At 37.7% G+C, this 26,764-nt stretch overlaps 2 protein-coding genes across 5 annotated transcripts in view; both read right to left on the reverse strand.

Moving 5' to 3' along the window:
- The window catches only part of LOC120532731 (butyrophilin subfamily 1 member A1-like), a 29,167-nt gene extending 24,795 nt beyond the window's left edge, over positions 1-4,372 (reverse strand). The window contains exons 1-2 of one of the 4 annotated variants that reach the window (XM_039759048.1): positions 2,682-4,372; positions 236-300 (exon numbers count right to left, since the gene is read on the reverse strand). In XM_039759048.1, coding sequence (XP_039614982.1) covers positions 236-296 — 61 coding nt within the window. In that variant the 5' untranslated portion in view covers positions 297-300; positions 2,682-4,372. The remainder of the gene's footprint in view (positions 1-235; positions 301-2,681) is intronic. The other 3 variants (XM_039759049.1, XM_039759046.1, XM_039759045.1) reach the window with 3 other exon arrangements.
- Positions 4,373-10,996: 6,624 nt separating this feature from the next.
- LOC120532168 (oxytocin-neurophysin 1-like) lies at positions 10,997-20,244 on the reverse strand. The gene is made up of 3 exons (XM_039758043.1): positions 20,060-20,244; positions 14,501-14,708; positions 10,997-11,373 (listed from the first exon to the last, which is right to left on the reverse strand). Exons 1-3 carry the CDS (start codon positions 20,177-20,179, stop codon positions 11,216-11,218), a joined length of 486 nt encoding a protein of 161 aa, XP_039613977.1. The 5' UTR covers positions 20,180-20,244; the 3' UTR covers positions 10,997-11,215.
- Positions 20,245-26,764: the final 6,520 nt, after the last annotated feature.

Raw genomic sequence — 26,764 nt, forward strand, 5'->3', positions numbered from 1 at the left:
GTCTCCTCATTTAAATATAATTTTGTGTTTGTCATGCACCATCTGTTGGAATAAAAATGCAATTCATTGTATTACTATATGCATTACAAAATGACAGAGCATATGTCCATCTGTCAGCAAGAGTCACCTGCCCCTAACTTATTCTATCACTAAATTATCTTTGAACATAAAATCTGATGCAGTAATAAAATGTCCCTTTGAAGACAAATCCCATCATTTTATAACCCATACTTACCCAAGTGCACCAGACCAACTTGAATGAGATTGAAGATGATAGTATAAAATCTGCTCATCATTTCTCTATAACAATAGAAAAAAAAAAGTTTCATAATATGCCCAATAAAACTATATTAACCTGTAACTGTGCTGATTTACTTTTGGGAAAACATTCTTGGTGTATATTTTTCACATGAAGTCACACCAGAACATCCCATTGTACACTATACTCTAATTTCTCCAGGGAAAAATCTCGCTACACAGTAATGCACTGGCATTTAATCTTAAATTAACCTTGTGGGCCAGGTTAGGATATTATTAATGCAAACTGAAACTGGCTAAGTTTGGACTGGTTCAGTTTGTTAGCACTACATTGTTCAGCCATTCAACCTCATCCACCCCTGTAATCAATGAGTGGCCAAGTATAGCAGCAAAACCAATTTGATGGCATACTGAATGGGTTACATTTTAAAGGGGTTACAAATCCAGAAGACCTAAACTCCCATCCATTATCCATACCGTTATATCCTAACTATAGGGTCACGGGGATCTGCTGGAGCCAATCCCAGCCAACACAGGGTGCAAGGCAGGAAACAAATCCCAGTCAGGGTGCCCGCCCACCACAGGGCGCACACACACACACACACACCAAGCACAATTTAGAATCACCAATCCACCTAACCTGCATGTCTTTGGACTGTGGGAGGAAACCCATGCAGACACGGGAAGAACATGCAAACTCCATGCAGGGAGGACTTGGGAAGCAAACCTGGGTCTCCTAACTGCGAGCAGCAGCGCCACCCACTGCGCCACCGTCCTGCCCAGACCTAAACTTTCTACATATAAATAACAAATTCAGCTGACATTGAAAAGAAAATCTCTGAACTTGCTTAAATTGAAGTTGCTACTTTGATAACATACGTTTGAACTAATGCAGGGGTCCTCAATTATGAGCCGCAGTGGCTGCAGGTTTTTGCTCCTACCCAGTTACTTAATAAAAAGCACTTATTGCTTAAGTGACAATTCTGCTTCACTTTAGTGATTTTGAGCTCTTATTGCTTAATTTTGTCTTAAACAGCTATTTTAATTGCTCCTTATTATCAATAACATGCAAATGACAAGAGAGAGCAGCATTTCTCCATTTAGCTTCTTTACATTTACACCTGTTTGTATTTATCTTTTGGGTTTAATTAAATACTTGGAAGAAAAATGAAGAGAAAAATGTGAAGGACTGAGAATTACTCGTCCATTTTAGCCTTCAAATCATTTGCATGATAGAAAGGGAAAGAAAATCTAGGATATGAGAATGACCTGGCATAGCAGAGTTAATTTAATTTCATAGTTTGTTAGTGCTTTATTGGCAAGAATTGCTTTTTAATTAAGCAACCAGGTCAGAACAAAAACCTGCAGCCACTGCGGCTCTCCAGGACTGGGATTGAGGTCCCCTGAACTAATGCAATTTATTTTCAGGATTCAGAGGTGTTAATATGTTTCATATGTGCCATGATTCTACGCTTTTAAACTGTACAGATTTCATTTTTTTAACAACAATTTCCATTTTCAAGATGTACACTTTTATCACTATTTTTACGTTTTCTTAACCCCTTTCACTGCTTGTTAATGTTACAATTAATCCTTGTGTTTTCTTAAGATCACCTTTACTTTCTTGTTGTTTGGGGTCTCACAGTACTGAATGTGTAAAAACAATTACAGTACGTTCAAAATTAGCCTCACTATTTTTTGTCAGTTTTTTTCTGACTTAAGTAAAAAACAAGTAGAGGGAAAACCTTAGTTTGCAACAAAACTGTTGTGCTTATTTGACAAAGAAGATTAAGTCCTTAAATCAGAGGTGACGTTGGTCCTGGGGGGGCTGCAGTGGCTGCAGGTTTTTGTTCCAACCTTGTTACTTAAACAATCCTTGCCAATAACAGATCCTATTTCATTTCATGGCTTGTTAGTGTTTTGTAATGTTAGGTCTTTTTTAAATCATAGATTTTCTTCTTTTCAAAGGATATCATCCAAATACTTTTGAAGCCTAAAACATATAAGTAAGTTTCAGTCCTTGACTTTTTTCTCATCAGTTTCCTTCTAAGTATTAGAGTACTAAACCAAACAGTATACCGTATATACACACAGGTCTAAATGGAAACAAGTTAGATTGCTTGTCATTTGCACCTTCCTGCTAATAAACAGCCATTAAAACCAGTGAATCCAGCTGTTTAAAACTAAAATTAGCATTTAAGGATTCAAAATCTTTACAAGTGAGACAACTAAAATGAAGCAGAAAATGTCACGAGCAACCGGGTTGGAACAAAAATCTGCAACCCTCAGGGCCCAGTTTTGCTCACCCCTACCTTAAGTGAACATAGGAGATTCTAAGCACATTCAGCAATTAAATATTGTAATTGTTAGTGTATTGTATGCGTTATACAGTATTTTGTGCAGCTCAAAATTAACACACTCACCATGAAGAAGCTGCATTCTAACAGACAGAAGCCACATTTGTAGATTTGTCAAATGATCTTTTCTTTGCCTTGACTGACAGAAAATGGTTGCTTTCCATACTCTGCATGGAGTGCAGACCCAAGTTTAAGTCCTAGAAGTCCATTAGTATGATGCAGAAATGTAGAGTTGTCAAAGTGCAGATAACCTGAATACATGGCATTTATTTATAACCTAAATTGACCAATAATTTTGAGAGATATTTCAGAAGGATCATAAAAAATGTATTGATCCGTGGCGTGGAGTCATTTTCACTTAGAACCCCACTCAAAAAAGCAATGAATAATTTGCAAAAGGGATTTTACATTTTTGTAATAATTCATCTTCTGTCCTTCGCCATTTAAAGTCTATGCATGCTGCCAGAGAGAGAGAGAGAGAGGGGAGCTAACAGTCCCACTGTACCAGGTAAAGTTGAATTCATTCCAGTGTTGGTGCTGATACTCTGCTGGAGCCAAGATTCAAAACTCTATAGACTAGCATCATCATCTACTGTATGTCTGAATGGCTAAGAGACACCTCACATTGTGTGCAGTCCTCATGTGATCATCAACAGATACCATGTACAGAACACCCTGCAGCATTTGTAATATTCAACATTTCACTATTTGTAGGTAATATTTACTGTAGATTTAAGTGTAATGTGAATATGTCAGGGTGTATAAGTTCAACAGAATTGCAGTCTTTCACATCAGCTTTAGCCCTGTCATCCTCACCACTATCACCTAGATCATTTTCTACTATCAATTTGTGGGAGTATCTGAACGTCTATTAGTGAGATACCCTCTGCAAACGCCTCTGTTGTGAAAAGATGACACTGCAATTCATATGGCGGGTCACTTCAAGATCCCCCCGAGCACTGATATCAAAGATTAGCACAATATTTACATCTCCACCTGCTTTCAAAAAAGTATTTGACTTTGCCCGCAACATCGGTCTCTTGTGAGCATATTCTCTAGGCTAGGTAGGTGATCAGTTAAAAATATTTGACACGGAATTTACATGAATCTTGATGTGACTGTGGATATTTTTTTTTTTTTTTTAACTAAAAACATGCATTATCCACATTAGCAAACTGACCATTTGCTTTCGTTTTCTTCCGTACGATTCGCTGCAATTCAGATCATCGCTATGAATACCACACTGTACATTTCAGTTTCATTTTTACGTGTAGTTCGATTAGAAAGTCCACTACCCGAACAACCCATAAGATCTTTAACTGTTCCTTTCCAGACCAGCAACTCTATCAGATACTTTATATGTGGGTATGGTAAAACATGTGTGGATGTTTAGCAATGTACCACATCAAACTTTCCTTTATGAAGCTCCAGCCACAGAATTAAACGACCTACGTGTCACGAATCCGCACCGTGGTACTTACGGTACAGTAAGCCTGTCTACACCCAGAGTACAGCCGAAATGCGCTGCTGTTTCCTTTTAGATGGCAGCTCCGTCTTCAGTTGCTAGGTTTCACCTGTTGTTACATTTCAGATCACAATGGGATGTCTCTTCGCACGGAATCGAGAAGTACTTGGCTCCCCCCTTCTCCCCTCTGACTCAAGGAAATATCCTTAGGAAGTGGCGGGCGGAGTCATTTTTGGTGTAAAAGGTCTTTTCGAAATGTGAAAATAGCGCACAAGTTTGTGTAGACGCCGGGTGGTACTGCACTAGTAAATACTGTACTTTGTGTATGTATTCCAGGATCCAGGAGTGAACCAGGAAACAAAATCTCTGTGTTCAGGTTAACGAAACGGGATATGTTTTTACAATCCTTTACACGATTGGATAGGCCTACTCTTTATATTGTTGAAGGAATATATTTCAGTGACATTCTTTTATTTTAAACTCTCCTGAAAACGGATGCTGGAAAGCAAAGACACCCTTTGCAGCAGTAGTGGCACTGTCTGTTTTACTCACGAATTGCTCAGTAACTCGATGAGCTCTTTTCCCATCGATGTAGTTCTGCTGTTCAGGAGCTCTGGTTCAGAACCTGCAGCCTTACGCCGCGATCTAGTGACTCAAACAGCCCGGGGCCGGAGCCTTCATCTAAAAAAGTACAGCAGCGAATCAAAGTCTCTCTGTGGCTAAACTTTTTTTTTCTGAGATGTTCTTTTGACTATCACTTTGCTATTTTTATCTGATTGAAAAAATGCATTTAAGTCAAAAAACTTTGTGATTGTCAATATTTTTTATTTTCAGTTCATAATTTCAGGATACCACAGTTTGCATTCTGGATTTTTGATTATCTGACATGTTGAAAATCTTTCAAATTTAAAAGGTGTAAAAAGAAAATTTTTAAAATAGTTATTTATTAGTTAAACACTAGTGTAAAAAAGGAACTGTGTTTATAACTAATTTTAACTGAAGGTCAAAAGTTTATTCAGCAGTCAAAATCACCATCTGTTTGTTTCGCAAGTTTTGTTAAAACAAGGAAGCATTCTTTTACCAAATGAATGCAGCTGAGTCATACAGAAGCCTGCTCTTTTTTCAATGCATTTCTTCAAATAACATAAGACTGCCAATATAATAATATGAGTCCTCATGTCCTGCATGCTATCCCAGCCACAGGGGATGTACAAACCAGTGTGTTTTTTGTGCCGGCCCCAAGCCCGAATAAATGGGGAAGGGTTACATCAGGAAGGGCATCCGGTGTAAACTTTTGCCAAATCAATATGAGGACAACAATACAAATTTCCATACCAAATTAGGTTTAGGGAAAATGTGAGACAGGCACTGGGTGGTAGTGAAGAATTACCAGACAGTTGGGAAACTACAGCAGAAGTAGTAAGGGTGACAGCAAGAAGGTTGGCATGACAGGAGAGCACACAGAGGAAGAGGATGGCAAAGAAGAAGTGGGATAATCAGAGAGATGTAGAAAGTCGACAAGAGTACATGGAGACAAGGCACAAGGTGAAGAGAAAGTTGGCAAAGGCTAAAGAAAAGGCTTATGATGAGTTGTATGAGAGATTGGACACTAAGGAGGGAGAAAAGGACCTGTACTGATTGGCTAGACAGAGGGACCAAACAGGGAAAGATGTGCAGCAGGTTAGGTTGATAAAGGGTGATAAAGGATATAGATGGAAACGTATTCACAATCGAGGAGAGTGTGTTGAGCAGATGGTAAAAGTACTTTGAGAGGCTTATGAATGAAGAGAACGAGAGAGAGAAGAGTTTGGATGATGTGGAGATAGTGAATCAGGAAGTGCAACGGATTAACAAGGAGGAAGTAAGGACAGCTATGAAGAGGATGAAGAATGGAAAAGCCATTGGTCCAGATGACATACCCGTGGAAGCATGGAGGTGTTTAGGATAGATGGCAGTGGAGTTTTTAACCAGATTGTTTAATGGAATCTTGGAAAGTGAGAGGATGCCTGAAGAGGGGAGAAGAAGTGTACTGGTGCTGATATTTAAGAATAAGGGGGATGTGCAGAACTGGAGTAACTATAGGAGGATAAAATTGATGAGCCACAGCATGAAGTTATGGGAAAGAGTAGTGGAAGCATGAGGTGATGATTAGTGAGCAGCAGTATGGTTTCATGCCAAGAAAGAGCACCATAGATGCAATGTTTGCTCTGACTATGTTGATGGAGAAGTATAGAGAAGGCCAGAAGGAGTTGCATTGTGTCTTTGTGGACCTGGAGTAAGCATATGACAGGGTGCCTCGAGAGGAGTTGCGGTATTGTATGAGGAAGTCGGGAGTGGCAGAGAAGTATGTAGCAGTTGTACAGGATATGTATGAGGGAAGTATGACCATGGTGAGGTTTACAGTGGGACTGACGGATGCATTCAAGGTGGAGGTGGGATTACATCAGGGACTGGCTCTGAACCTTTTCTTATTTGCAATGGTGATGGACAGGTTGACAGACAAGATTAGACAGGAGTCCCCATGGACTATGATGTTTGCTGATGGCATTGTGATCTGTAGCGATAGTAGGGAGCAGGTTGAGGAGACCCTGGAGAGGTGGAAATATGCTCTAGAGAGGAGAGGAATGAAGGTCAGTAGGAAAAAGACAGAATACATGTATGAAAATGAAAGGGAGGTCAGTGGAATGGTGAGGATGCAAGGAGTAGAGTTGGCAAAGATGGATGAGTTGAAATACTTGGGTCAACAGTACAGAGTAATGGGGATTGTGGAAAAGAGGTGAAAAGGAGAGTGCAGGCAGGGTGGATTGGGTGGAGAAGAGTGTCAGGAGTGATTTGTGACAGACGGATATCAGCAAGAGTGAAAGAGAGGTCTACAGGATGGTAGTGAGACTAGTTTTGTTAAATGGGTTGGAGACGGTGGCACTGACCAGAAAGCAGGAGACAGAGCTGGAGGTGGCAGAGTTAAAGATGCTAAGATTTGCATTGGGTGCGATGAGGATGGACAGGATTAGAAATGAGTACATTAGAGGATCAGCTCAGATTGGACAGTTGGGAGACAAAGCCAAAGAGGAGAGATTGCGCTGGTTTGGACATGTGAAGAGGAGAGACGCTAGGTATATTGAGAGAAGGATGCTAAGGATGGACCTCACAGGTTAGAGGAAAAGATGAAGGCCTAAGAGAAGGTTTATGGATGAGTGAGAGAGGACATGAAGATGGTGAATGTAAAAGGAAAAAAATGGAAAAAAATATCTACTGTGGCAACCCCTAAGTGTATATATATATATATATATATATATATATATATATATATATATATATATTGTGAACAGGGGGCTGAACACACCCCAAGGAGATGGGGTCGCTCCTTCGAAACCCCCTCTTAAACGGTGATTCAATGGGAAACTAATACAGCTTTTTAACCTCCTCTTTGCTAGATCAGCTGCTGGCTTGCTGCTGCTGCCGTGCCGCATGATCTGTATCTTGTGCAGTACTTTGAACGTTTAAAAGCCTGTACAGCAGCTGTCCTTTTGTCTCAATTCCTTTGTCTCACTTCTCCCCCAGACATCCTCTGCTCCTGTTGGGGCTCCCATTTTCTGAGACACCCCCCTATGAAGAGGAAGATTTTCTATTCTTTTAATTGAGAGACAAAGCTGTGCCCCCCGGGTACACACAGAGCTCAAATCACTCCTGAAAGTGTTTGAGTAAAATTCTGTCTGTAGAATCTTTTGTGTGTATCTGTGCAACTCTGTGACCCAAGCATGACAATATAGTGTGGTACCCGGATGGAGGTGGTACCCAGCCGGGACTCCCGAGAAGACAGGAGGAGGGCTTGTGCCCCACTACTGGCTGGGGCTACGGAGGTGTGAGCGGCTCAATCCAAAAGGGCGCGAAAACATCGGAGGGGGTGCCAAAGTAGTACGTTCCAGGGTGCCGGCTTGGACCCAGGACATGTAGTAGGACCCACTTCGGGGAGGAGTTGCCCTCGCGGGACGTGTCGCTCCGACCGACATGTCTTCGCTGGTGGTGGGGCACTGTGGTACCCGGATGGAGGTGGTACCCAGCCGGGACGCCCGAGAAGACAGGAGAAGGGCTTGTGCCTCCTCCAGACCTCGAGGGGGCAACCGCCGTGGGGGCCGCAAGTAAAGAGCTTGGAAGCTTGACCCAGTAGGGACCCAGGGTTACCGCCAAGAGGACCCCAATACCTGGAAGACCCTGGACATTCTGAAGTATCTCACATTGAACTTGGATGCATTTTACAACATCTGAAATGCATTTTGAGATACCTCAAAATCTCTTCCTATAAAATATTAATTTTCTTTCAATGAAACTTCCTGTATATTTTAAGATATTTTGGCATATGGCCTGTCATTTATTCCTGCCAATACCCCCAGGCTGCCAGATGGAGCCCTCCCTGCTGCATGGAGGTGCCCCGAACATCAGCAGGGAATCCTGGACAATGGAGTTTTCATCCACAGCCCTACTGGATACCACAGGGGCTGCTAGATGGAGCTGCAGGGAGGAGCAAAAAATATTATTTGCCCTCCACCCTGGAAGTACGTTCAAGTCACATGGACAAGGGGAATGACATGCTTCCAGGGTGAAGAAAAGGACTTTTTATCTGACCCAGAAGTGATAAGGAATCACATGGACTGGGGATTGGAAACACTTCCGGGTCATGAACTATAAAAGGACTCTGGGAACTCCCAGATGACGAGCTGAGCTGGGTGGAAGGGTGGCAACGCGTCTGGGAGTGAAGGATTGTATTATTGATTGTGTATTGTGGAGAATTTAATGAGTATTGTGGAGAGGAGGGTGCTTGTGCACTGCATTATAGTTCAAATAAATAATTATTGGACTTTTACCTGGTGTCTGGCATATAGTCTCTGGGTTCAAGAGGACAATAGCGCCCTCTATCTGTCACATTATATTAAATGTGTTTAAGATATATCAAAATGAGCAGGTATTTATTTTGAGATATTTTAAATTGTATTATAGATTTCAGGTAAGTTCATTTGTTTTTAAAGATATCTTAAATGTGTCTGAAGTATCTCAAAATAGAATTCAAGATACCTTGAATATATATTTTTAGATATCTTAAGCTATTATCATATTATGCAATTTCTAGTTGTGGGGTATATCAGACTTGCAGTTGATGAACTTGTTGTTGGACCATGTCAGTTCAAATGACAGAAAATCACTGGGCATGTCGTCCTCACCTCTTTTTGTGACAACCAAATAAAATGCTGCCTGACAGAGCTAGTGCTGTTTGAAGACATAATAGCTACAAGTCCAGTCTCAACCTCTGCCATTTTTTCTCTTTATTCCATTCTATACATGCCATTCTGTTGTGGCATGTAAAACATGAGACATCAGACAGACAAGCTTCATTGCTGTTTGTGAGGTCCAAAACACCTGGATTTCCTTTTCTTATTATTGCTGCTTTATATGCATTCATAACTCAAAATGACTACAGACTTATTTAAAGTTATCTCAAAATGTATTTGAGGTAATTCAAAATACTGAAAAATGTATTTCAAGATGTCTAACAGCATTTTGCACATCTTGGAATCTATTTCTATTTGTCTTAAAAATGCATTTAAGATATTTTGAAATAGGCATGCTTTTGGATATCAGCAGTTCATTTTAAGATATCTTAAATGTATTTCCAGACATCTTAAAATTAATTTTGAGATATTTCTAAATGTTGACTCAGCTTGGAATATAAATGTATTAAAATACTTAACACTACTTCATTTAATATAAAAATAATTTTTATGTGTGTATACTGGTTATTTTAGTGGCATGCTGGGCTGTAGTAAGAAGTGTCTTCATGTCTTGGCATTCAGATCATTGGGCCTGCCCAATACCTTTGTGAGGTGTATATTAATGATGGATTCATCTTCACGCATTACTATTTGTAGACTTTAATTGTTAGGTAGAATGTCCAGTGGGAACTGGGTGACCTTTTGGCCTTGGAGCAGAAGCAGATTTTATTTTTTAATTTTGTTCTCCAGCTTATATAGAGTTTTTCCTGTTTTTATTTCAGTCCTCCTGGCCATCTAATCTTATCATTGTGCTTATCTTTTAAGACTTTCAATACAATATTATATATAAAGACTTTAGTTATAAAGACTTTAGAATTCAATCAATTATATACAGTGTATCTATGTTATGTAAACCTGTATTGATTTATTTTTATTTCTTATTCTTATTATTCTTATTTTTTTCTTTCCTAATTTAAATTGTTTTGTTGTTCTTTCTTGTTGTAACTATTTCTTTGACAATTTGTAAAACACTTTGTCCTACATCCTTTGTATGAAAATATGCTATGGATGTAGAACTTGCTGTTGTTTTCTTTGTTGGTAATTTACTTTTTCATGCTACTGATTTATGTTTCCCATGCCACCATGCCAAGAAGCAAACGATGGGTTAAAAATATATGATTTTTGTTCATTACCATATTGCTTATTTTCTCTTGAAAATAATATTATTTTAGAGGTAACTAGCCACACATGTTTGTCTCCCTCCAATTATTAAACCAATGATAACATTGGTATCAAACCTTCATCGTTCTACCACTGGTGTATTGTGTTACAATGTGGTTAACACATTAGCGTGCATTTAATTTTAGTCACAATAATCATTTGTAAAAACACTTGTTATTTACTAAATTGTAATATTTTCAAATTGTGGAAACCTGCAATCCTCTATATTTATTTGCCCATTCTAAATATGAATATCAACAGATATTGTGAATTCATCTATGACTTGGTTGTCCTTTTCAAATGGTTATCCTCTCCGGATGTTAATGTCTCATATCGTCTTCCAAAGTGTACTCTTTGTATCGATGACATACCATTGACTTAAGCTATCACTGGAAAATCAATTGTTTAAGTTTCTCAAAAAGGATTCATCAAACAGTGCAAGAAAAGAGTTTATTTGCTACATATTTACAGTGTGAACAATTTTACATCCATTTCAGATGTCACTGTATGAAAGAAAAATATTTAACAAGAAATGCCAGCATACTGTTTGTAGTTTGTGATATATTTTCTTTTTTTTTTTTTTACATTGTAAAATATTTCTGCTCTCGTCTCCCCAGAGATGAAAGCCACCTAGGATTTACCTCTTGTGGCTAAAACTGCTGGGACCTGCCAGCCCCTGGTGACTGTGTTTTTGCCAAGTGCATAATTCGCATCAGTAGGTCACCTCCCATCTGAGCCATATTTTCTAATGAATTGTGTCTTTTATTGCTGTCATCATCCAGACAAAAGGAGTCCAGGGCACAGCTATCTGTAAAAGCAAAGAGAAAAAAATCTCCCTATTAGAAATGTTATAACAATGTGCAATAAATTGAATGAACTTTCTACAGTCAGGAGTCTTTGGTAAGCATTCTGTACCTTCATTAAACTAATAGGGGTCTGCTTTATTAGAATTATATTCTCTTTAAATCTCTGTCTCTAACTCATCCATAAATTTACTTCTGGCTGTTGTATAAGACAAGCACTTGCTGAGATACAGATTCTACCTTTAACATGAATGCCATTTTTTTTTTTAACACAGGGTCAAAACTCAGCTTCTTGAAAAGTCTCTACAGATTCACTTCAGCCAAATCCTTTCATACCTTGCTTGTCAGCTTTCCATTATCTCAACTTTTACAAAAATATATCATAAATACTAAAAAGTGTCCCTAATCAGGGTGGCACAGTGGCCCAGTGGGTAGCGCTGCTGCCTCACAGTTTGCTTCCTGGGTCCTCCCTGCGTGGAGTTTGCATGTTCTCCCCGTGTCTGCGTGGGTTTCATCCAGTACTCCGGTTTCCTCCCACAATCCAAAGACATACAGGTTAGGTGCATTGGCAATCTTAAATTGTCCCTGGTGTGTGTGTGTGTGTGTGTGTGTGGGCGCCCTGCAGTGGGCTGGTGCCCTGACTGGGGTTTGTTTTCTGCCTTGCGCCCTTTGCTGGCTGGGATTGGCTCCAGCAGACCCCTGTGACCCTGTAGTTAGGATATAGTGGGTTGGATAATGGATAGATGATGTCTATATTCAGTTTCCAATGACTACAAGATTAGCTTTTCTAGCAGAATAAAAAAATTCCAGAAGGGCAGCTACTTTGTGAAGCACACGTTATGTTATTGGGAATGCTCTTTGTCACTTAATGCTTTCTGTACAGTGTTCTGTATTTAAACACAACGATAACCCTCTGCCCTGAAGACAATGCAAATCTATGTGCTAAAATGAAATTTGCTAAGCAATTTGACGATAGAATAATCTATGAGTAAAGGTTAGGTTTTAATAAAAACTACTTCAATTTTGTAAAATTATGTGAAGGAATTCAGCAATGGAAGAGGAACACAGTAATATGTTTCAAACGTAAACAGATTACTGTGCTTGGAAGTTCAGTATTTATTCCCAAAAATTTAGTGAGATATGCAGAATAGTAATAAATAAATTCGAGAAATTACATTTTTAATTTGTAGTACCTGTAGCTTGGCATCCTGATGTCTTTGATTTAACATAATGTTCACTAGAATAATGGGTCTCTAGTAGAAAAGAATGGGCTATATTGCCTGTTCTTGTATATTTTAGGTAAATTATTAAATATGCTGTGGTGGGTTGGCACCCTGCCCAGGATTTTTTCCTGCCTTGTGCCCTGTGTTGGCTGGGATTGGCTCCAGCAGACCCCCGTGACCCTGTATTCGGATTCAGCGGGTTAGAAAATGGATGGATGGATGGATGGATGGATTATTAAATATGTATCAAACATATGTACATTTATTTACTTAACAGATATTTTTATCCAAAGTAACTTACAAAAGAGGTCAACATAGCCAAGGAAGCATGAGTCTGGGGGACAGTTTGGGAACATGTGTTACAGGACAAGGTTACAAAATTGATCATCACAAGTGGAGAGCTCAGAGCAAAAATACAAATGAGCTACAATTCCTTGATAATAAAAACATGTGCTTTACGTTTGAAATTCTAACTTTACATTTTATATGGCTGTTCTTTATTCATCTATTTTCTGAATCTACTTAGCCACAGTCACACTAAATGACTTTGCCAGTGATTTGCTCTTGCAGCTTTCTTTTATATAATCTTAGATAGGTGGGGGCATTCACTGCATACTCTTGTTATCCCGGTCATGTAGTGTGACATCCCTGTGGACTCAGTTAAATCAGTCTGAGACTTGCTCCAGCAAAACCAGTTTTGATTTTGCCTTAAGCCATAGCCATAGCTCATCTGTGAGCAAGATATGACAAATAATGGGTGTGCAGCTGAATGTACAATGCACAGAATGAAGCTGCAAGGACAAGAGAAAAGTGGATGTTTTTGATCATGGACACAAAAGAGAGCCTTGCTTGCCTGATATCCCGAGTCTGTCATATCGTAACAGAATGGAAAAAGAGAGAGAGAAAAAAGGTCAGGATGGTGACTAAATTTTCCGTACCTGGAAAGAAATTGTACTGGTACAAAATCTGTCAGTCAGCATGTTAATTGGCTGCTAGAATGTATGGTGGCCACTATACTTTAGAGATTTGAAACTGTGCTGAAAAGTCATCATGAAATTGTGCAATTTGTATTCATATAATTTGGACATGTGCAAGACAAGGAGCTCCAGTAACAGCAGGTGTCTCTATGTGACATGCTCTCATTCTAAACATCATGTAATGTGCTGTCTGCTTTAGTGAATTGAATGGCAGGACAATGGGAAACAGGAACCCATCTTGGTAGCTTCCAGCTCAACTTAGAAACCAGCTCCAGATGTGGTCCTAGTCCATTGCTTGACACACCTGCACTAAATCACACTGGGTCAAGAAGAATATGCTAACCACATAGACAGGAAATTGAATCATATTCAAATAAATGTTCCTGGAACTGAGAGGCAGCAGAAATAACCACTGAACTATTATGACATCCCAGAAGTATTGCACATGATGATTTTTAAATGATAATCCACATTTAGTAATATTTTAAGAAATATTTTTTTTCCTTTTAATGTAAGGTCTCCATTGTTCCTCTTATACAAAAGAATCATCGAGTTTTTTTTTTTTTAATTTCTCACTATAATATTTTAGGTTTGCTTATTAGTGCAATGTTGTCTAACATTTTTGTTCAAATTTAGAAAGAAAAAAATCACAGTTATCATATATTCTACTACTATAGTGCCTAGTTACTTTATACTCATTTAGCACCCATCATCAAACAGATACTGAACAGAACTTAACACAAACTTAACTTTAAGCAAACACAAAGACATTGATAACCGCTGAAATGAGTCTTGTGATTTTTGCAGAGGTGTTCCACACATAGTAATGGTTTATTTAGTTACTAGAAAACAAAAGTATTAGAATATAGGTCATAAATATCATGTGCCGTTCAAAGAATAAATCAGGATTTGTTAACAATATAAACACTCACCTTCATTACAGCATATCCCTGGCACTGCACAGTGTCCCTCTTCCTCCATCCCACAGGCCTTTCCTCCAGTCTCACAGGGTGAAGCCAAGTAATTTTCTTCTTGACATGGTGCACTCTCAGGGGTGCCAATGTAACAGCCCAGCTCTTCTGCACAGCAGATACTGGGGCCAAAGCAGCGCCCTCTGCCACTGGGTCCACATGAAGGGCACTGAGGATGACAAGTGGTTATTATATACTAAAGCTAATGCCACTTCTGAATTACCCTTGCAAATTCATTCATTATTCACAACAGTTTAAAATGAAACATCCTTTTACAAAAGCATACTTCTATTTTCCATTTTCAGAGATTTATTCCAGTTCACAAATACAGAAAATGGAGAGCTTATCCTTGCAGCATGGACATACAGGCCTTCACAGAGCACACCCAAGAATATTCCTTTCAATCAGAGAAAGACATTTTAGAGTTCTCAGTTTATTTAAAATATTTCTGGTTTGAGTGAGAAAATCTAGAGTACCCATAGAAAAACTCATTCAGAAATGAGGACATGTGCAAATGCCAGACACACAGCAACTGGGCTAAGAGTCAAATGAAGTGTTCTGGCGCAGAGGATCTCATCACTGCTTCAATGTGCCCCTACTCCTGTGCTAACTCAAGGCTCCTGCACCCTGTGGGCATCAGCTGGAAAAGGGGGGCACAAAAAAGTGAAATAAAACTTATTTAAAACTAACACATTACTGTAATCTTAGCTTACTCATTGCTAACTTGCCAAATAATTTTTATACTGACAAGACATTTAGGAAGATTTTATGAAAAGGTTTATGAAACATTTTGATTTTCAGTACAGTATCTTAATTCATTTGGATGCATGCTCACAACCAAAATTTTCTCTTGACGTGCTACCTTAAGTCTGTATTATGTTGACCAAATCTAAAGTCCAACAACTAAGAATTTCTTCATAATATAGAATATCTTGCACAAATTTTCACAGCGTTTTCTTAGAAAATGTCATCAGTGCTTCTGTATTTGCATACATAAATTCTCAAACCTCCAATTCAGTGCCATGTCAGGACAGAGTCTATCCTAGCAGCAGTGGGTGCAAGGCAGAAAACAACTCTGTCATGTCCATGGGCATGTCCATCTGGGGGAAACATACTTGTTGGAGAGACCCTGGGGCCAATTTAGAGTCAGATTAACCTAACTTGTGTGTCATTGGGCACATAGGAACAAACATGTAGTACTAGTAGGAAAATCCATGCAGACTTGAGGTAGAATGTAGAAAGTCCAGGATCAACCACTGTGCCACCCTGAAATTTAAATTTTTTGTTTTTATTAATTTATTAACAGACTAATCAAAAGCGTCTAAAATTAATATCATATTTATTTTCTAAAACTAACACAAATGTAGGTTAAGTGTCATGATATGTGTCTCACAGGAGCCACTGCTGTATACCATTCTGACAGCCTATCATAATATGGGTTGTAGATTAGCAGCAGAACAGGAGCAGAACCGTATTTTTGATTACCAACCTCCACTTAATGTAATGCCTTATTGCGAAGTGAATTTTATGCAGTGGACATAACTAAACATTTACAATGAGCTGATTAGGAAAGAGAAATCTAAGAGATTATGTGCACAAAGGTAAGTCAAAAAGTAAGTCTAAATGAGTTCAACTGTAAGTTACATTGTTTCACATAAATGTGTGAAGAACCTTACCAGAAATGAGTGTATAATCAAGAGCACCTTAATAGCTGTAAGCACCTCATTTAGTAAATGGAAAATATTTCATTCTTGTATCCTGGGTTACTGACACTGCACTTTATTTTGTCCTTCTTAATGTGAATAAATACCTATTTTAGGTTTTGTGGGGTTTAATGGTTCTTATGTGTCCACAAGTACACTGAAAAAAGTATAACATTGATGTTGTTCATTCAGCGTAAATTTTCTCTTTCAAGCAACTTAAGATTAGTCATTTAATGTTGCAGCTTGAAATATTTGATTTCAGATCTCAAAGTAAAAAATAATTGTTTGTACCAAATTAAGTTATGGTGGAGGGAATAAACGTAAAAATCCTAATTGATTTAACTTAATATTTTAGGTTGTTCATGTGCTGTGTTTGAGGCGCCGTTTGTATATTCTTTCAGTCGATCTTTCCAGTTTGATGGCTTTCCAACTGCCAAAAAAGAAGAACAACTTAAAAAAATAGATTTACTTCAGTTAAAAAAAAAAACAAGTGAATTGCACCCAATCAATCTAAATGATTTGCCTCAACTTAAAAATTGTGGGATCGATAAGCTAAAAAGAATTATATTGGCTCAGATTGAAAATATTAAGTGTGAATCATCACATTTTTTTTTCAGTGTAGCAGAACTGTTTATGACATCTTTTAATGTTAGCCTAGTCATTAGGAATATGTGGCTTTTAGGTGTCTCAGATAATTAAAAAAAATATGATTACAACCCTAACATGACATTAAAAGAACCCTCACAACACCGAACAACTCTATTTAATGTTAGTAGGTGAGTTTGGATGAAGATTCATTAATAAGTTTGTATTGTGGCCAATATTAGGTAGTAATAACTAGACTAAAATATCTCAACATGTTGTCCCATTTCATAGCCTTCATTAATCTGAAATGGCTGGTTATGTACTCTTCCTTAATGAACAGAATGCAAAGTAACAGCACATAGAGGTTAAAGGAGAAGGGTGTAGGGTTGACTAGTGAACAATAATATGAGAATCTTCAAGAAGATCTTTATAGAACTGGCTCTATGAAAGCTGTCTGGTAAATAATGAACTGGAAGTACTTTAGCTGGAAAACTAAAAGCAATGTTTCTTTCTGTAACACTATGTAAACTGTGATGGAAAATTAAACACTTACCAGTATAACACTTTTAATGGTGCTGGCAGTCCCAATTTATATATGCATGTGGCAGACATGAACAAAACTGAATTAGATAATCTGGACTGACACTCTGCCCAGGGCTGGCTCTTTTCTTCTGAAATACTGGCATTTTTATTTTTACTTTAATTTCTGAAACACTAAATAAAGGAATCCTCACCATGGACTTCTAGATGTAGACTTTTTAAATATTTAAAATATTTCAGATGTGCAAGTCAAATTTTACTCAATGTTTTAAATATATGTTCTCATAATCTGCTGGCAAATCCATGAAGTCTGACTTGAGTTTAGAGGTTACTCGGTGCTAGATAAGAATAAAATACAAACAACGTGAAAGCCCAAAGAGAAGAGGTTTTTGTGTTAATTGCCTCACAAAATGAATGTAAAAGCCCTTTAGGACATTATGAATGGTTACCAAAATCTGACATCTACAAAATCAAATAAACATAATATAGATTTTTACTAATATTTATACAGCACGTGTAATGCTCTGGTTGAACCACAAAATGGGCATTTTAAAACCAGAATCTGAGAAGGTTACAGAGGCAATACAGCATACACAAATTGTTAAAACCTAAGAGTGGTGAAAATACAAATATATAAGAAAATACACATAAAAAACATTTTTGGATATTTAGTTCCAAAGCTCCCTTGCAACAGCCCCTCGTCCACAATGTCTTGGGACAGACATTTCAACTGCAGAACTAAAATTGTTAAATTATTCCTATTTAGATATGACAAGCCAACTATGTGTTCATCCTTTATATCAACTCACTTTCTCAGGAGCAGAGACATGTGAAATTATGTTCACAATATGCTCAAGGCAGAAGATTCATTCAGGTTCACCAGCATCAGGTCAGTTTAACACTTCACACCCGCATGCCTGTGACATAGGGGGACGACACTCTTGGGAACACAGGGAAACCACCAGTAACAGCAAATGAGCAGATAGATAGGATGAAAGATTATGGATACCAAGTTTTTCATGTTTACAGCTTCTTTATAGACACAAAAGGAAGTGGAAAGCAGCAGGCCTATACCTACCTGGCAGCATTACTTACATGGCAGTAGCCATTACTGCAGGTAGTGCCAGACTATCTCTGCTGCCCACCAACACTGTCACAGGAATAACAACAATAACTTGGGATTAATAAAGTATCTATCTATCTATCTATCTATCTATCTATCTATCTATCTATCTATCTAACTATCTAACTAACTTGGGGAAGACGTGCAAAATCCACTCAGACGAAACAGTCAAGAATGTTGAATTTCAGATATCTACAAAGAACTAATAGCTTCACCATATCGAATATTTTTAAAATACCTCACTGAGGACACATCTCTTCTTTAAGTTTTTGGTTGCTTTGATTTAACAATGCCGCATTAAATCTGCTCATCTGACTGATTACTGCTCATTTTGTGTGGAACTAACTGCCTCCAGAAATTGGCTAATTGACCAAAATTAGCTGTTTATATACCGCTATTATTATTATTATTATTTTTTTTTTATTGCTGTTGTTGTAGTTTTTTACCCATACCATCATACAGTATAATACTGGCATGTAATTTATCATGGTGTTTATAATGAGTATTACACATGTATTTTGAGACTAATCACGTCAATGTCAACGAAGTGTATATATCATATTTCAGACAGTGCATTTTGTTTAAATTATGAAGTGAATATATTTTCTTCACTTCATTCTTCAGCGATCAGTCTATATTTTATATCGCGTCATGCGCAGAATAAGCTATCACAATCAGTTTTACAAACCAAACAAGAAAACGTTTGAAATTAACCGATAAATGTACTTTCAATAACATGTTCCATTTAAGTCGAATGATCTGTGGTTATCAGCGATTGTGATGTTTAATCCCCTTTGCACTGCATAATAATGCCATTTAAATTCATGTCTGGACTATAAACGATTTTTTCATTAAAATAACAATGTTTCAGACCCTCAAACTGCGCATCTGTTTTACTTCAAAGCAGTCTGTCTGTGGAAATGAAGAACTTGTATAAAATTGTATAAAAAGCCATTTAAAGACCTTTGAACAGCGACGTGTAATCATAACGTTGTGTCTCGCTAGTTTTTGCTTCAACGGTATCTTTAGAGCAGGGGTACGTTTTCATATTATAAAAGTAAGTTGAAATGTGACCTTGTTAAAATGTTTACTTGGTACAAATAACACGAAAGACGCTACACTAATATTACAAATGAATGCCTCTGCAAAAACACGTTACATAATAAAAAAAACTTAAATTCAAATAACTGCTTATCTATCTCGACTTAACATATTCACATTTAACACCAAAAAAATGTTTTTATTAAGTTGTTACAATAAATACATATTTATTACAAATTGCTAATTTAACACTTAAAGTGGTAATATTAAAATCAAATCTGGATATCTACTATAAAGAATAAATTTACCCCTTATTCATTTACCACTTGAAACTCTCTGCTGGGAAGAAAACATTAAATCGTCACGGAATATACAGTGCATGTGTTACTGTCGCTCATTTAATGGTCTTTAGATAAAATTGGACTCATCACGTGAAGACAGTATTCTACCAAAAAAAGCTCATAAACTAGATGAATGGATCTTCCGTAACCCATCCTACTGAATAAGGTAAGAAGATAACCTGCTTACCGGTCTTGGGCTCGTGTCCAGAAAGGAGCGTTTGCCACCTCTCGGGCAGTTCTGTATGTAGCAGGCAGAGGACAAAGCGAGAAGACCGAGGAGACAGAGAGGCAAGGCAGAGTCTGGCATGATTCCTTCTTACCGGAGACGTTTTTTAAGCACTGCTTCTTAAGGGCGCCAGTGTATTGTGCCTTTCTAGTGCACCGTTGCCTTTTATACAGTTAACTAGTTTGAAACGTCACTACTTTTTCCCCAAAGGTCTTGACCATTAGCCTCCATCTCTAAAGTTTAGTATGATTAACTTTAATGAGCCGAAGCCAAGACACGTGTCGTTTAGAGATACAATTGAAACAATTACCTCGTCTTATAAGGTAAAAAATAGAAATTCTGTAAGAAAGGAAGCTCTATCGAGTCCCCAAGGACACTTGCAAAATACTTTATTTGCAGTCAGCGCACTTCCGAGACGATCGTTTCTATTTAATTACATTTGCTGATGTCGTGTCGATGTCGCCACTGGCTCACATTTCAGTGCACGCATATATGTCTCTAAACACACCCATCTGATGTACCCTTAGCGAATGATAACCTGCAGTTACGCAAAGTTGTCGTCCCCGTTGCTTGGAGATTAAAAGATGCTTTAAAAACTTAGCACTCTGTAATGTAATTCACAAGTAAAAACAGCAACGTTCCTAATGATGAGATTATATAAATATGACTGGTTCGTAGCTTTTCGAAACTGACAAGATCGATCACAACGGCTATCAATTACAAAAAAAACTAAACTTTTCGTTTATTCGGGTTTTTAAATAATATTTACGACGTTTTTGTATGAACGTTTTCCTTCACACAGATTATGTATACATTTGTAAGTGTGATGTATTCAAAGGTGAGGGTATTATTGCGAAGTAATTTACGGATAAATAGAAGAGGAAAAAATGAATAGCTAATTTTCTCGCGTCTCTATCCTTGGTACTGAATCCGCGTAAGAGCGCCCTGATTGAGACAACGGAGTAAAATAAATCCGTCTTGGGTAGACCAATCGCCGTAATTTACATTGCGCCGTAACATTAAAATAGACAAGTGAGTTTTCCTCTCGATCACTAAAGTGAGCGTGTTTGGTTCACTGCACATTTAAAACGAACCCCTGCCACTGTAAATATCAGAAGTCCCTGCAATTAACTGTGATAAGAAAGCCCGTCAAAAGATGAATCTTGCCTTCAGCCCGCTGAGAGTGTGATGTGATGTACTAAAAAACACAGAGGTTTTGAATGCAGCCAGGGGTGGGCTTGGACATCAGAAAAACAAAATTGCACCACAAGTACTTGCTTATAAACTAAATAAACGCCTTTATGAAACTTTGGGTATATCCTTGTATACAACTGGTGAAAAAACCGAGTCGATACATTGCTGGCTGAGGGCCGGACATACCACGCGGAACATTTGATCTTAGAAACGGGGAGACAAGAAAATACAGTTTAAAGTTTTAATGTACTTGTATCAATAAACATAAATGACTACAAATACTTTGAAAGGGAAGTTGTTTTCAGACAGGCAAACATCCATACCAACGTAAAGTGGTTTGAAAAGAAAACACCGATAAACTATTTTATACAATTGCTTAGCTGGTGCAGCTTATATCAGCATTTTAGTGAACTTGCAAATTTAAGAAAACAGGATATAAACGACTTAAGTGGACAGCAGCTATTTAAAATTAACATGTTGGTTAGGAAACCAACATGCCTAAAACTAAATTTAAAGGAACGTGAGGTCAATCTTAATGAGGATATAGGAAAGAAAGCTGAAGCACAAGAGATAAAGAAAGGACTGGGATCTGCTTAGTCTTCTTCTAACAATAAATGATATACCGTCATGTCATACTTTTTAAAATCTACTGATACAAAACTAATGATACTTTAAAAGCAGAAATATAGCAGAGTAACCCAAAATAGAAAATTATTGATTTGAGATATTTAATAATGATAATAATAATGCATTTTATTTAATTGGGTATTTTAAGAAACTTGAGGACATATTAAAAATGTAAAAAACAGTCTATAATAAGAACTTTTTATACCTATTTATGATTCATTTTATCAATAGATAGATAGATAGATAGATAGATAGATAGATAGATAGATAGATAGATAGATGGTGCTTTATTTGTCCAAAGAGTGAAAAATATAGAAATATTATAACAGATAACAACAATAAGTCCAGAATTGCAAAACCAAACAAACAAACAAACAAAGAAAAACACCTCCAGATTTGACTAAGGACAAGAGAGCAGTCACTGTGAGGCATTATACATAGGGTGTTGCTGTAGGAGCACCAACAGTGCTTCTTGACACACTCCTGCTAAATATTTCCCTAGCTGAAGGTACTTAATGACAGCGTGTTATACTGAGGTTGTGTAGCATTGCCCATGATAGTCATCAGTTTTGTTTTCATCCTCTTCTTCATGACTGTCTTAAAAAGGTCAAGGGTGCATTCCATACCTAAGCTTGCCTTCTTTATCAGCTTGTTGATGGGCTTCTCTTGAAGTGATGTTATCAGTCCAGCACACCACAACATAATTGCACTGCGTTATAAAACATACAGAGGATGTCATTACCCATATTAAAGAAACACAGTCTTCTAAGAAGAAAAGAGTCTGTTGCAGTGTACCACACCAATATTCACTACCTGAACAGTTACCAGGTGGAGATGCTCTTTGGTGATTGATTTTGGTGAAACTCAATGACTAGATCCTTGGTTTTACTGAGTATGAGTAGCAGAGAACTCTTTAAGAAACACAGTTCTCCACCTGACTCCTATATTTTGTCTCATCTCCTTGTCTTAATACTCATAATTTCTGCTAGTGACATGGCCTGGCTTTATACCTATAGTCTGAGGTGTACAAAGTAAAGAGAAAAGGAGATAGAACTGTTCCTTGTGGTGCTCCAGTGTTGCTCACATCCAAATCAGAAGCACGATCATTGAGCTTCATAAACCATGGTCTACCAGACAGATTGTCCATTATCCAGGATGCTGTAGGCTTATCCACCTGCATATTTCATAGCTTACCCCTTACCACTTACACCTTAACACCAGCAAGACCAAGGAACTGGTGGTGGATTTTAGGAGGACTAGGCCCCTCATGGACCCTGTGATCATCAGAGGTGACTGTGTGCAGAGAGTGCAGACCTATAAATATCTGGGAGTGTGCTGGATGACAAATTGGACTGGACTGCCAATACTGATGCTCTATGTAAGAAAGGCCAGAGCAGACTATGCTTTCTGAGAAGGTTGGCATCCTTCAACATCTGCAGTAAGATGCTGCAGATGTTCTACCAGACGGTTGTGGCGAGTGCCCTCTTCTACGCGGCGTGCTGGGGTGGCAGCATAAAGATGAAAGACGCCTCACGCCTGGACAAACTTGTTAAGAAGGCAGGCTGTATTGTAGGAGTAAAGTTGGACAGTTTAACATCTGTGGCAGAGTGACGGGCATTAAGCAAACTCCTGTCAATCATGAAGAATCCACTGCATCCACTGAACAGTGTCATCTCCAGGCAGAGGAGTAGCTTCAGTGACAGACTTTTGTCACCATCCTGCTCCACTGACAGACTGAGGAGAGCGTTCCTCCCCCACACTATGTGACTCTTCAATTCCACCCGGGGGAGTAAATGCTAACATTAATTTTATTTTTATTTTTTTCATTTTTTTTCTTTTTTTCATTTTTATTACTATTTAATTTAATATTGTTTCTTTGTATCAGTATACTGCTGCTGGATTATGTGAATTTCCCCTTGGGATTAATAAAGTATCTATCTATCTATCTATCTATCTATCTATCTATCTATCTATCTAACAGAGATGGCTGGATGGTACTGAAGGCACTGGATAAATCCTTACAGTGCTCCTAGTTTTGTACAGATGGGAATATGCCTTATGAAGTACTGTATATAGATAGTTAAATCTTCCACTCCAATCTTTGTCCAATGGGTAAATTGAAGTTGGTCCAAGGGGTCTTTCACATAGGAGACTCATATAGTCAAGGACTAAACTCTTGAAGGTTTTCATGATGGCCCACTCGACTGTAGATATTCAAAGCTAAACAAAGTACAGGTGCACTGCTTTAAAGTTTTGTTTCCAAGCTTAATATTGTCTGTAACTGTAGAGCTTGTGATGAATTTTCTTTATTGTCATGGCTGTAGGCTGAGTATTTTCTAGAAAAACTCACTTTTTTTTGTGGAGAAAAGCAAAACTCTTTTTTATTACTCAAACTGTGGAAAACATACAATTATCAAATTCATGACCTCTCTATATGTGCTACAATAAGATAAATTAAAATCACCTTTCAATAATTCACAGCAGCTGCCGTCACATAGTCACAGCTTCAAAGAGAATGAGGAACTGAGTGAAGACAAGCTATGGAGCACAACTAGCAAAGCAGGCAGGTGACAAGTTCTTTATAACTGAAAGAAAGGCTGATCCTTCTAGCCAGCTAAAAGACCAGAACCTTTGCAAAAACATTAAAAAAATGTTCCTGAATGAAGATAAGAGAGAAGAAAAATACAATTAATAAGTTTATGAAAAGGGTAAAAAGAAAAATAAATCTAGGCTAAATTATTAATTTTTTGTTGTTGTGTGTTTATTTTCTTACATCACCACATCCTACAAGACACTAAGAAAATGAATGCTAATTTGTGTGCACCTTAACCAATTTAAACTGAAACATGTCTCATCATAATTCTGGCTCCTTGGGTAGAATGTGAAATGGAGATATTGCACATTACCATTCCATGGAAGTCATGTTTTCTCAGGATTTTCCTGTTGATAGAGCCTTTTCAGAATATTAAACCTTCTCATCTTTAGATTCATTTACTGTAATGCCCTCTTCTGAGAAGACTGGCAACCATATCAAATGTTCAATGATTTTAAGTAATCCTTACCACTGAAGAATAATAAACCCCAAAATTGTTTGCAAATGGCCTTATTACCTTTCCAACACTGATGCAGTTGGTTTTTTGAGATCAATATGGATGTATTTTACCCTCTGAATGGTACTACTAAAAAACCTGAAAACTGCAGAGTAAACTACCAACTACCTACCTACTAATTTTATTTAGCAGTGGTGGCATTTCCTGATGATCAATCAAGTGTGCTGGAATAGCAGTATCTGTCTCAAAAGAGCTCCTTGAGGGTAAGAGTTCACATACTTTTAGAGATATGGAATCTGCATTGTTGGATTAATGCTTTTCTTGAACAAATTATGACAAAGTGAAGTCTGCAAGATGTGGCTTTTTATTTTATTTAGTACTTTATTTGTAATGTCAATTGTATATATTTATTTGTTAGTTTATTTATTTTCTTTGTTATTATTCATTGGGTTACATCCATCCATCCATTTTCCAACCTGTTGAATCCGAACACAGGGTCACGGGGGTCTGCTGGAGCCAATCCCAGCCAACACAGGGCGCAAGGCAGGAACCAATCCTGGGCAGGGCGCCAACTCACCGCAGTGGGTTACATCTTATTTTGAAAACGTGCTATATAAATAAAATATGTTGTTGTTGTTATAAACATATCTTTTTTCATTGCATATTTAACATGGTATGGATCTTGCTGTTACACAGCTAAAGAATGATGAATAATGTACATACAGTACATGCATACAGACAGTGGAGACTAATATGAAAGAGTGCCTGACTTGCAGGAGGTTGCAGGAACCACTAAAGTGGGCAGAGAAAAGTCCAGCAGAAAATTACTATTAGAGAGATAATTTCACAACCAGCAGCAGAAAAGATTCATGTGTGCGAGAAAAGTCACGGTGCCCTGGAAAAGTAGAAGCAAGAGAGAAATGTGGCTTAAATGGAAATCTATACTTTTCTCTCATCATATTAGAGAGTATATGGCTAATTAATTGATACAATTTATACAAATATATTATATCAAACTTTACATTTTGAGAGTCAAAAACAAAAGTCATAGTCAAAAACAGTCCTAGGTGTTTCTGAATTTCAGACCCTGGAATTTCCTGAGCATTTACTTAAATATTATCTGTGCTGCCCACCTAAGATAGGTTGAAATCTAAATAATCAACATACTATCTATCTATCTATCTATCTATCTATCTATCTATCTATCTATCTATCTATCTATCTATCTATCTATCTATCTATCTATCTATCTATCTATCTACTCTCAGCATTAACGTTTTCAGTGCACCATGTACTGCTTATGTCTTTGATATTTAGCATTTGGTAGGGAATTCATAAAAGTAGTGTTAATGTCTGTGATGTGCCATCTATTGAAATGACAAATGCAATGCACACAGACAGACACGTATCATTTTATTAAGGTGGAAGATGGCTACTGGGAGGTTGTATTCTGACACACAAATGCACATTATTAGAAGATACTTGTACAAGTCTAGTAATGGTGTGGTATAGGCTCATGGTACTGATGAAGTTATTGATACACCACAATTGAAATGCAACATGTAAACAAAAAAGTGGCAATAATACATGTCTTACTTAATATTATGCTCAAAATAATCAATAGTTATGCTTTAATCGTGACAGTAATCATTAAATAAAGTCAAACATTCTTTACCTGGCCAGGAGGCCAGTGTAACAGAGGGAAGGGTCATGTTCAGACTATTTACTCCCCCAACATGCTAGATGGCAGCAGCCCTGGAATATGGTACCTATACAGATTGGGCAGAGTATGCTG

This window comes from Polypterus senegalus, chromosome 7 (assembly GCF_016835505.1).
Source record: "Polypterus senegalus isolate Bchr_013 chromosome 7, ASM1683550v1, whole genome shotgun sequence".
NCBI lineage: Eukaryota > Metazoa > Chordata > Cladistia > Polypteriformes > Polypteridae > Polypterus > Polypterus senegalus.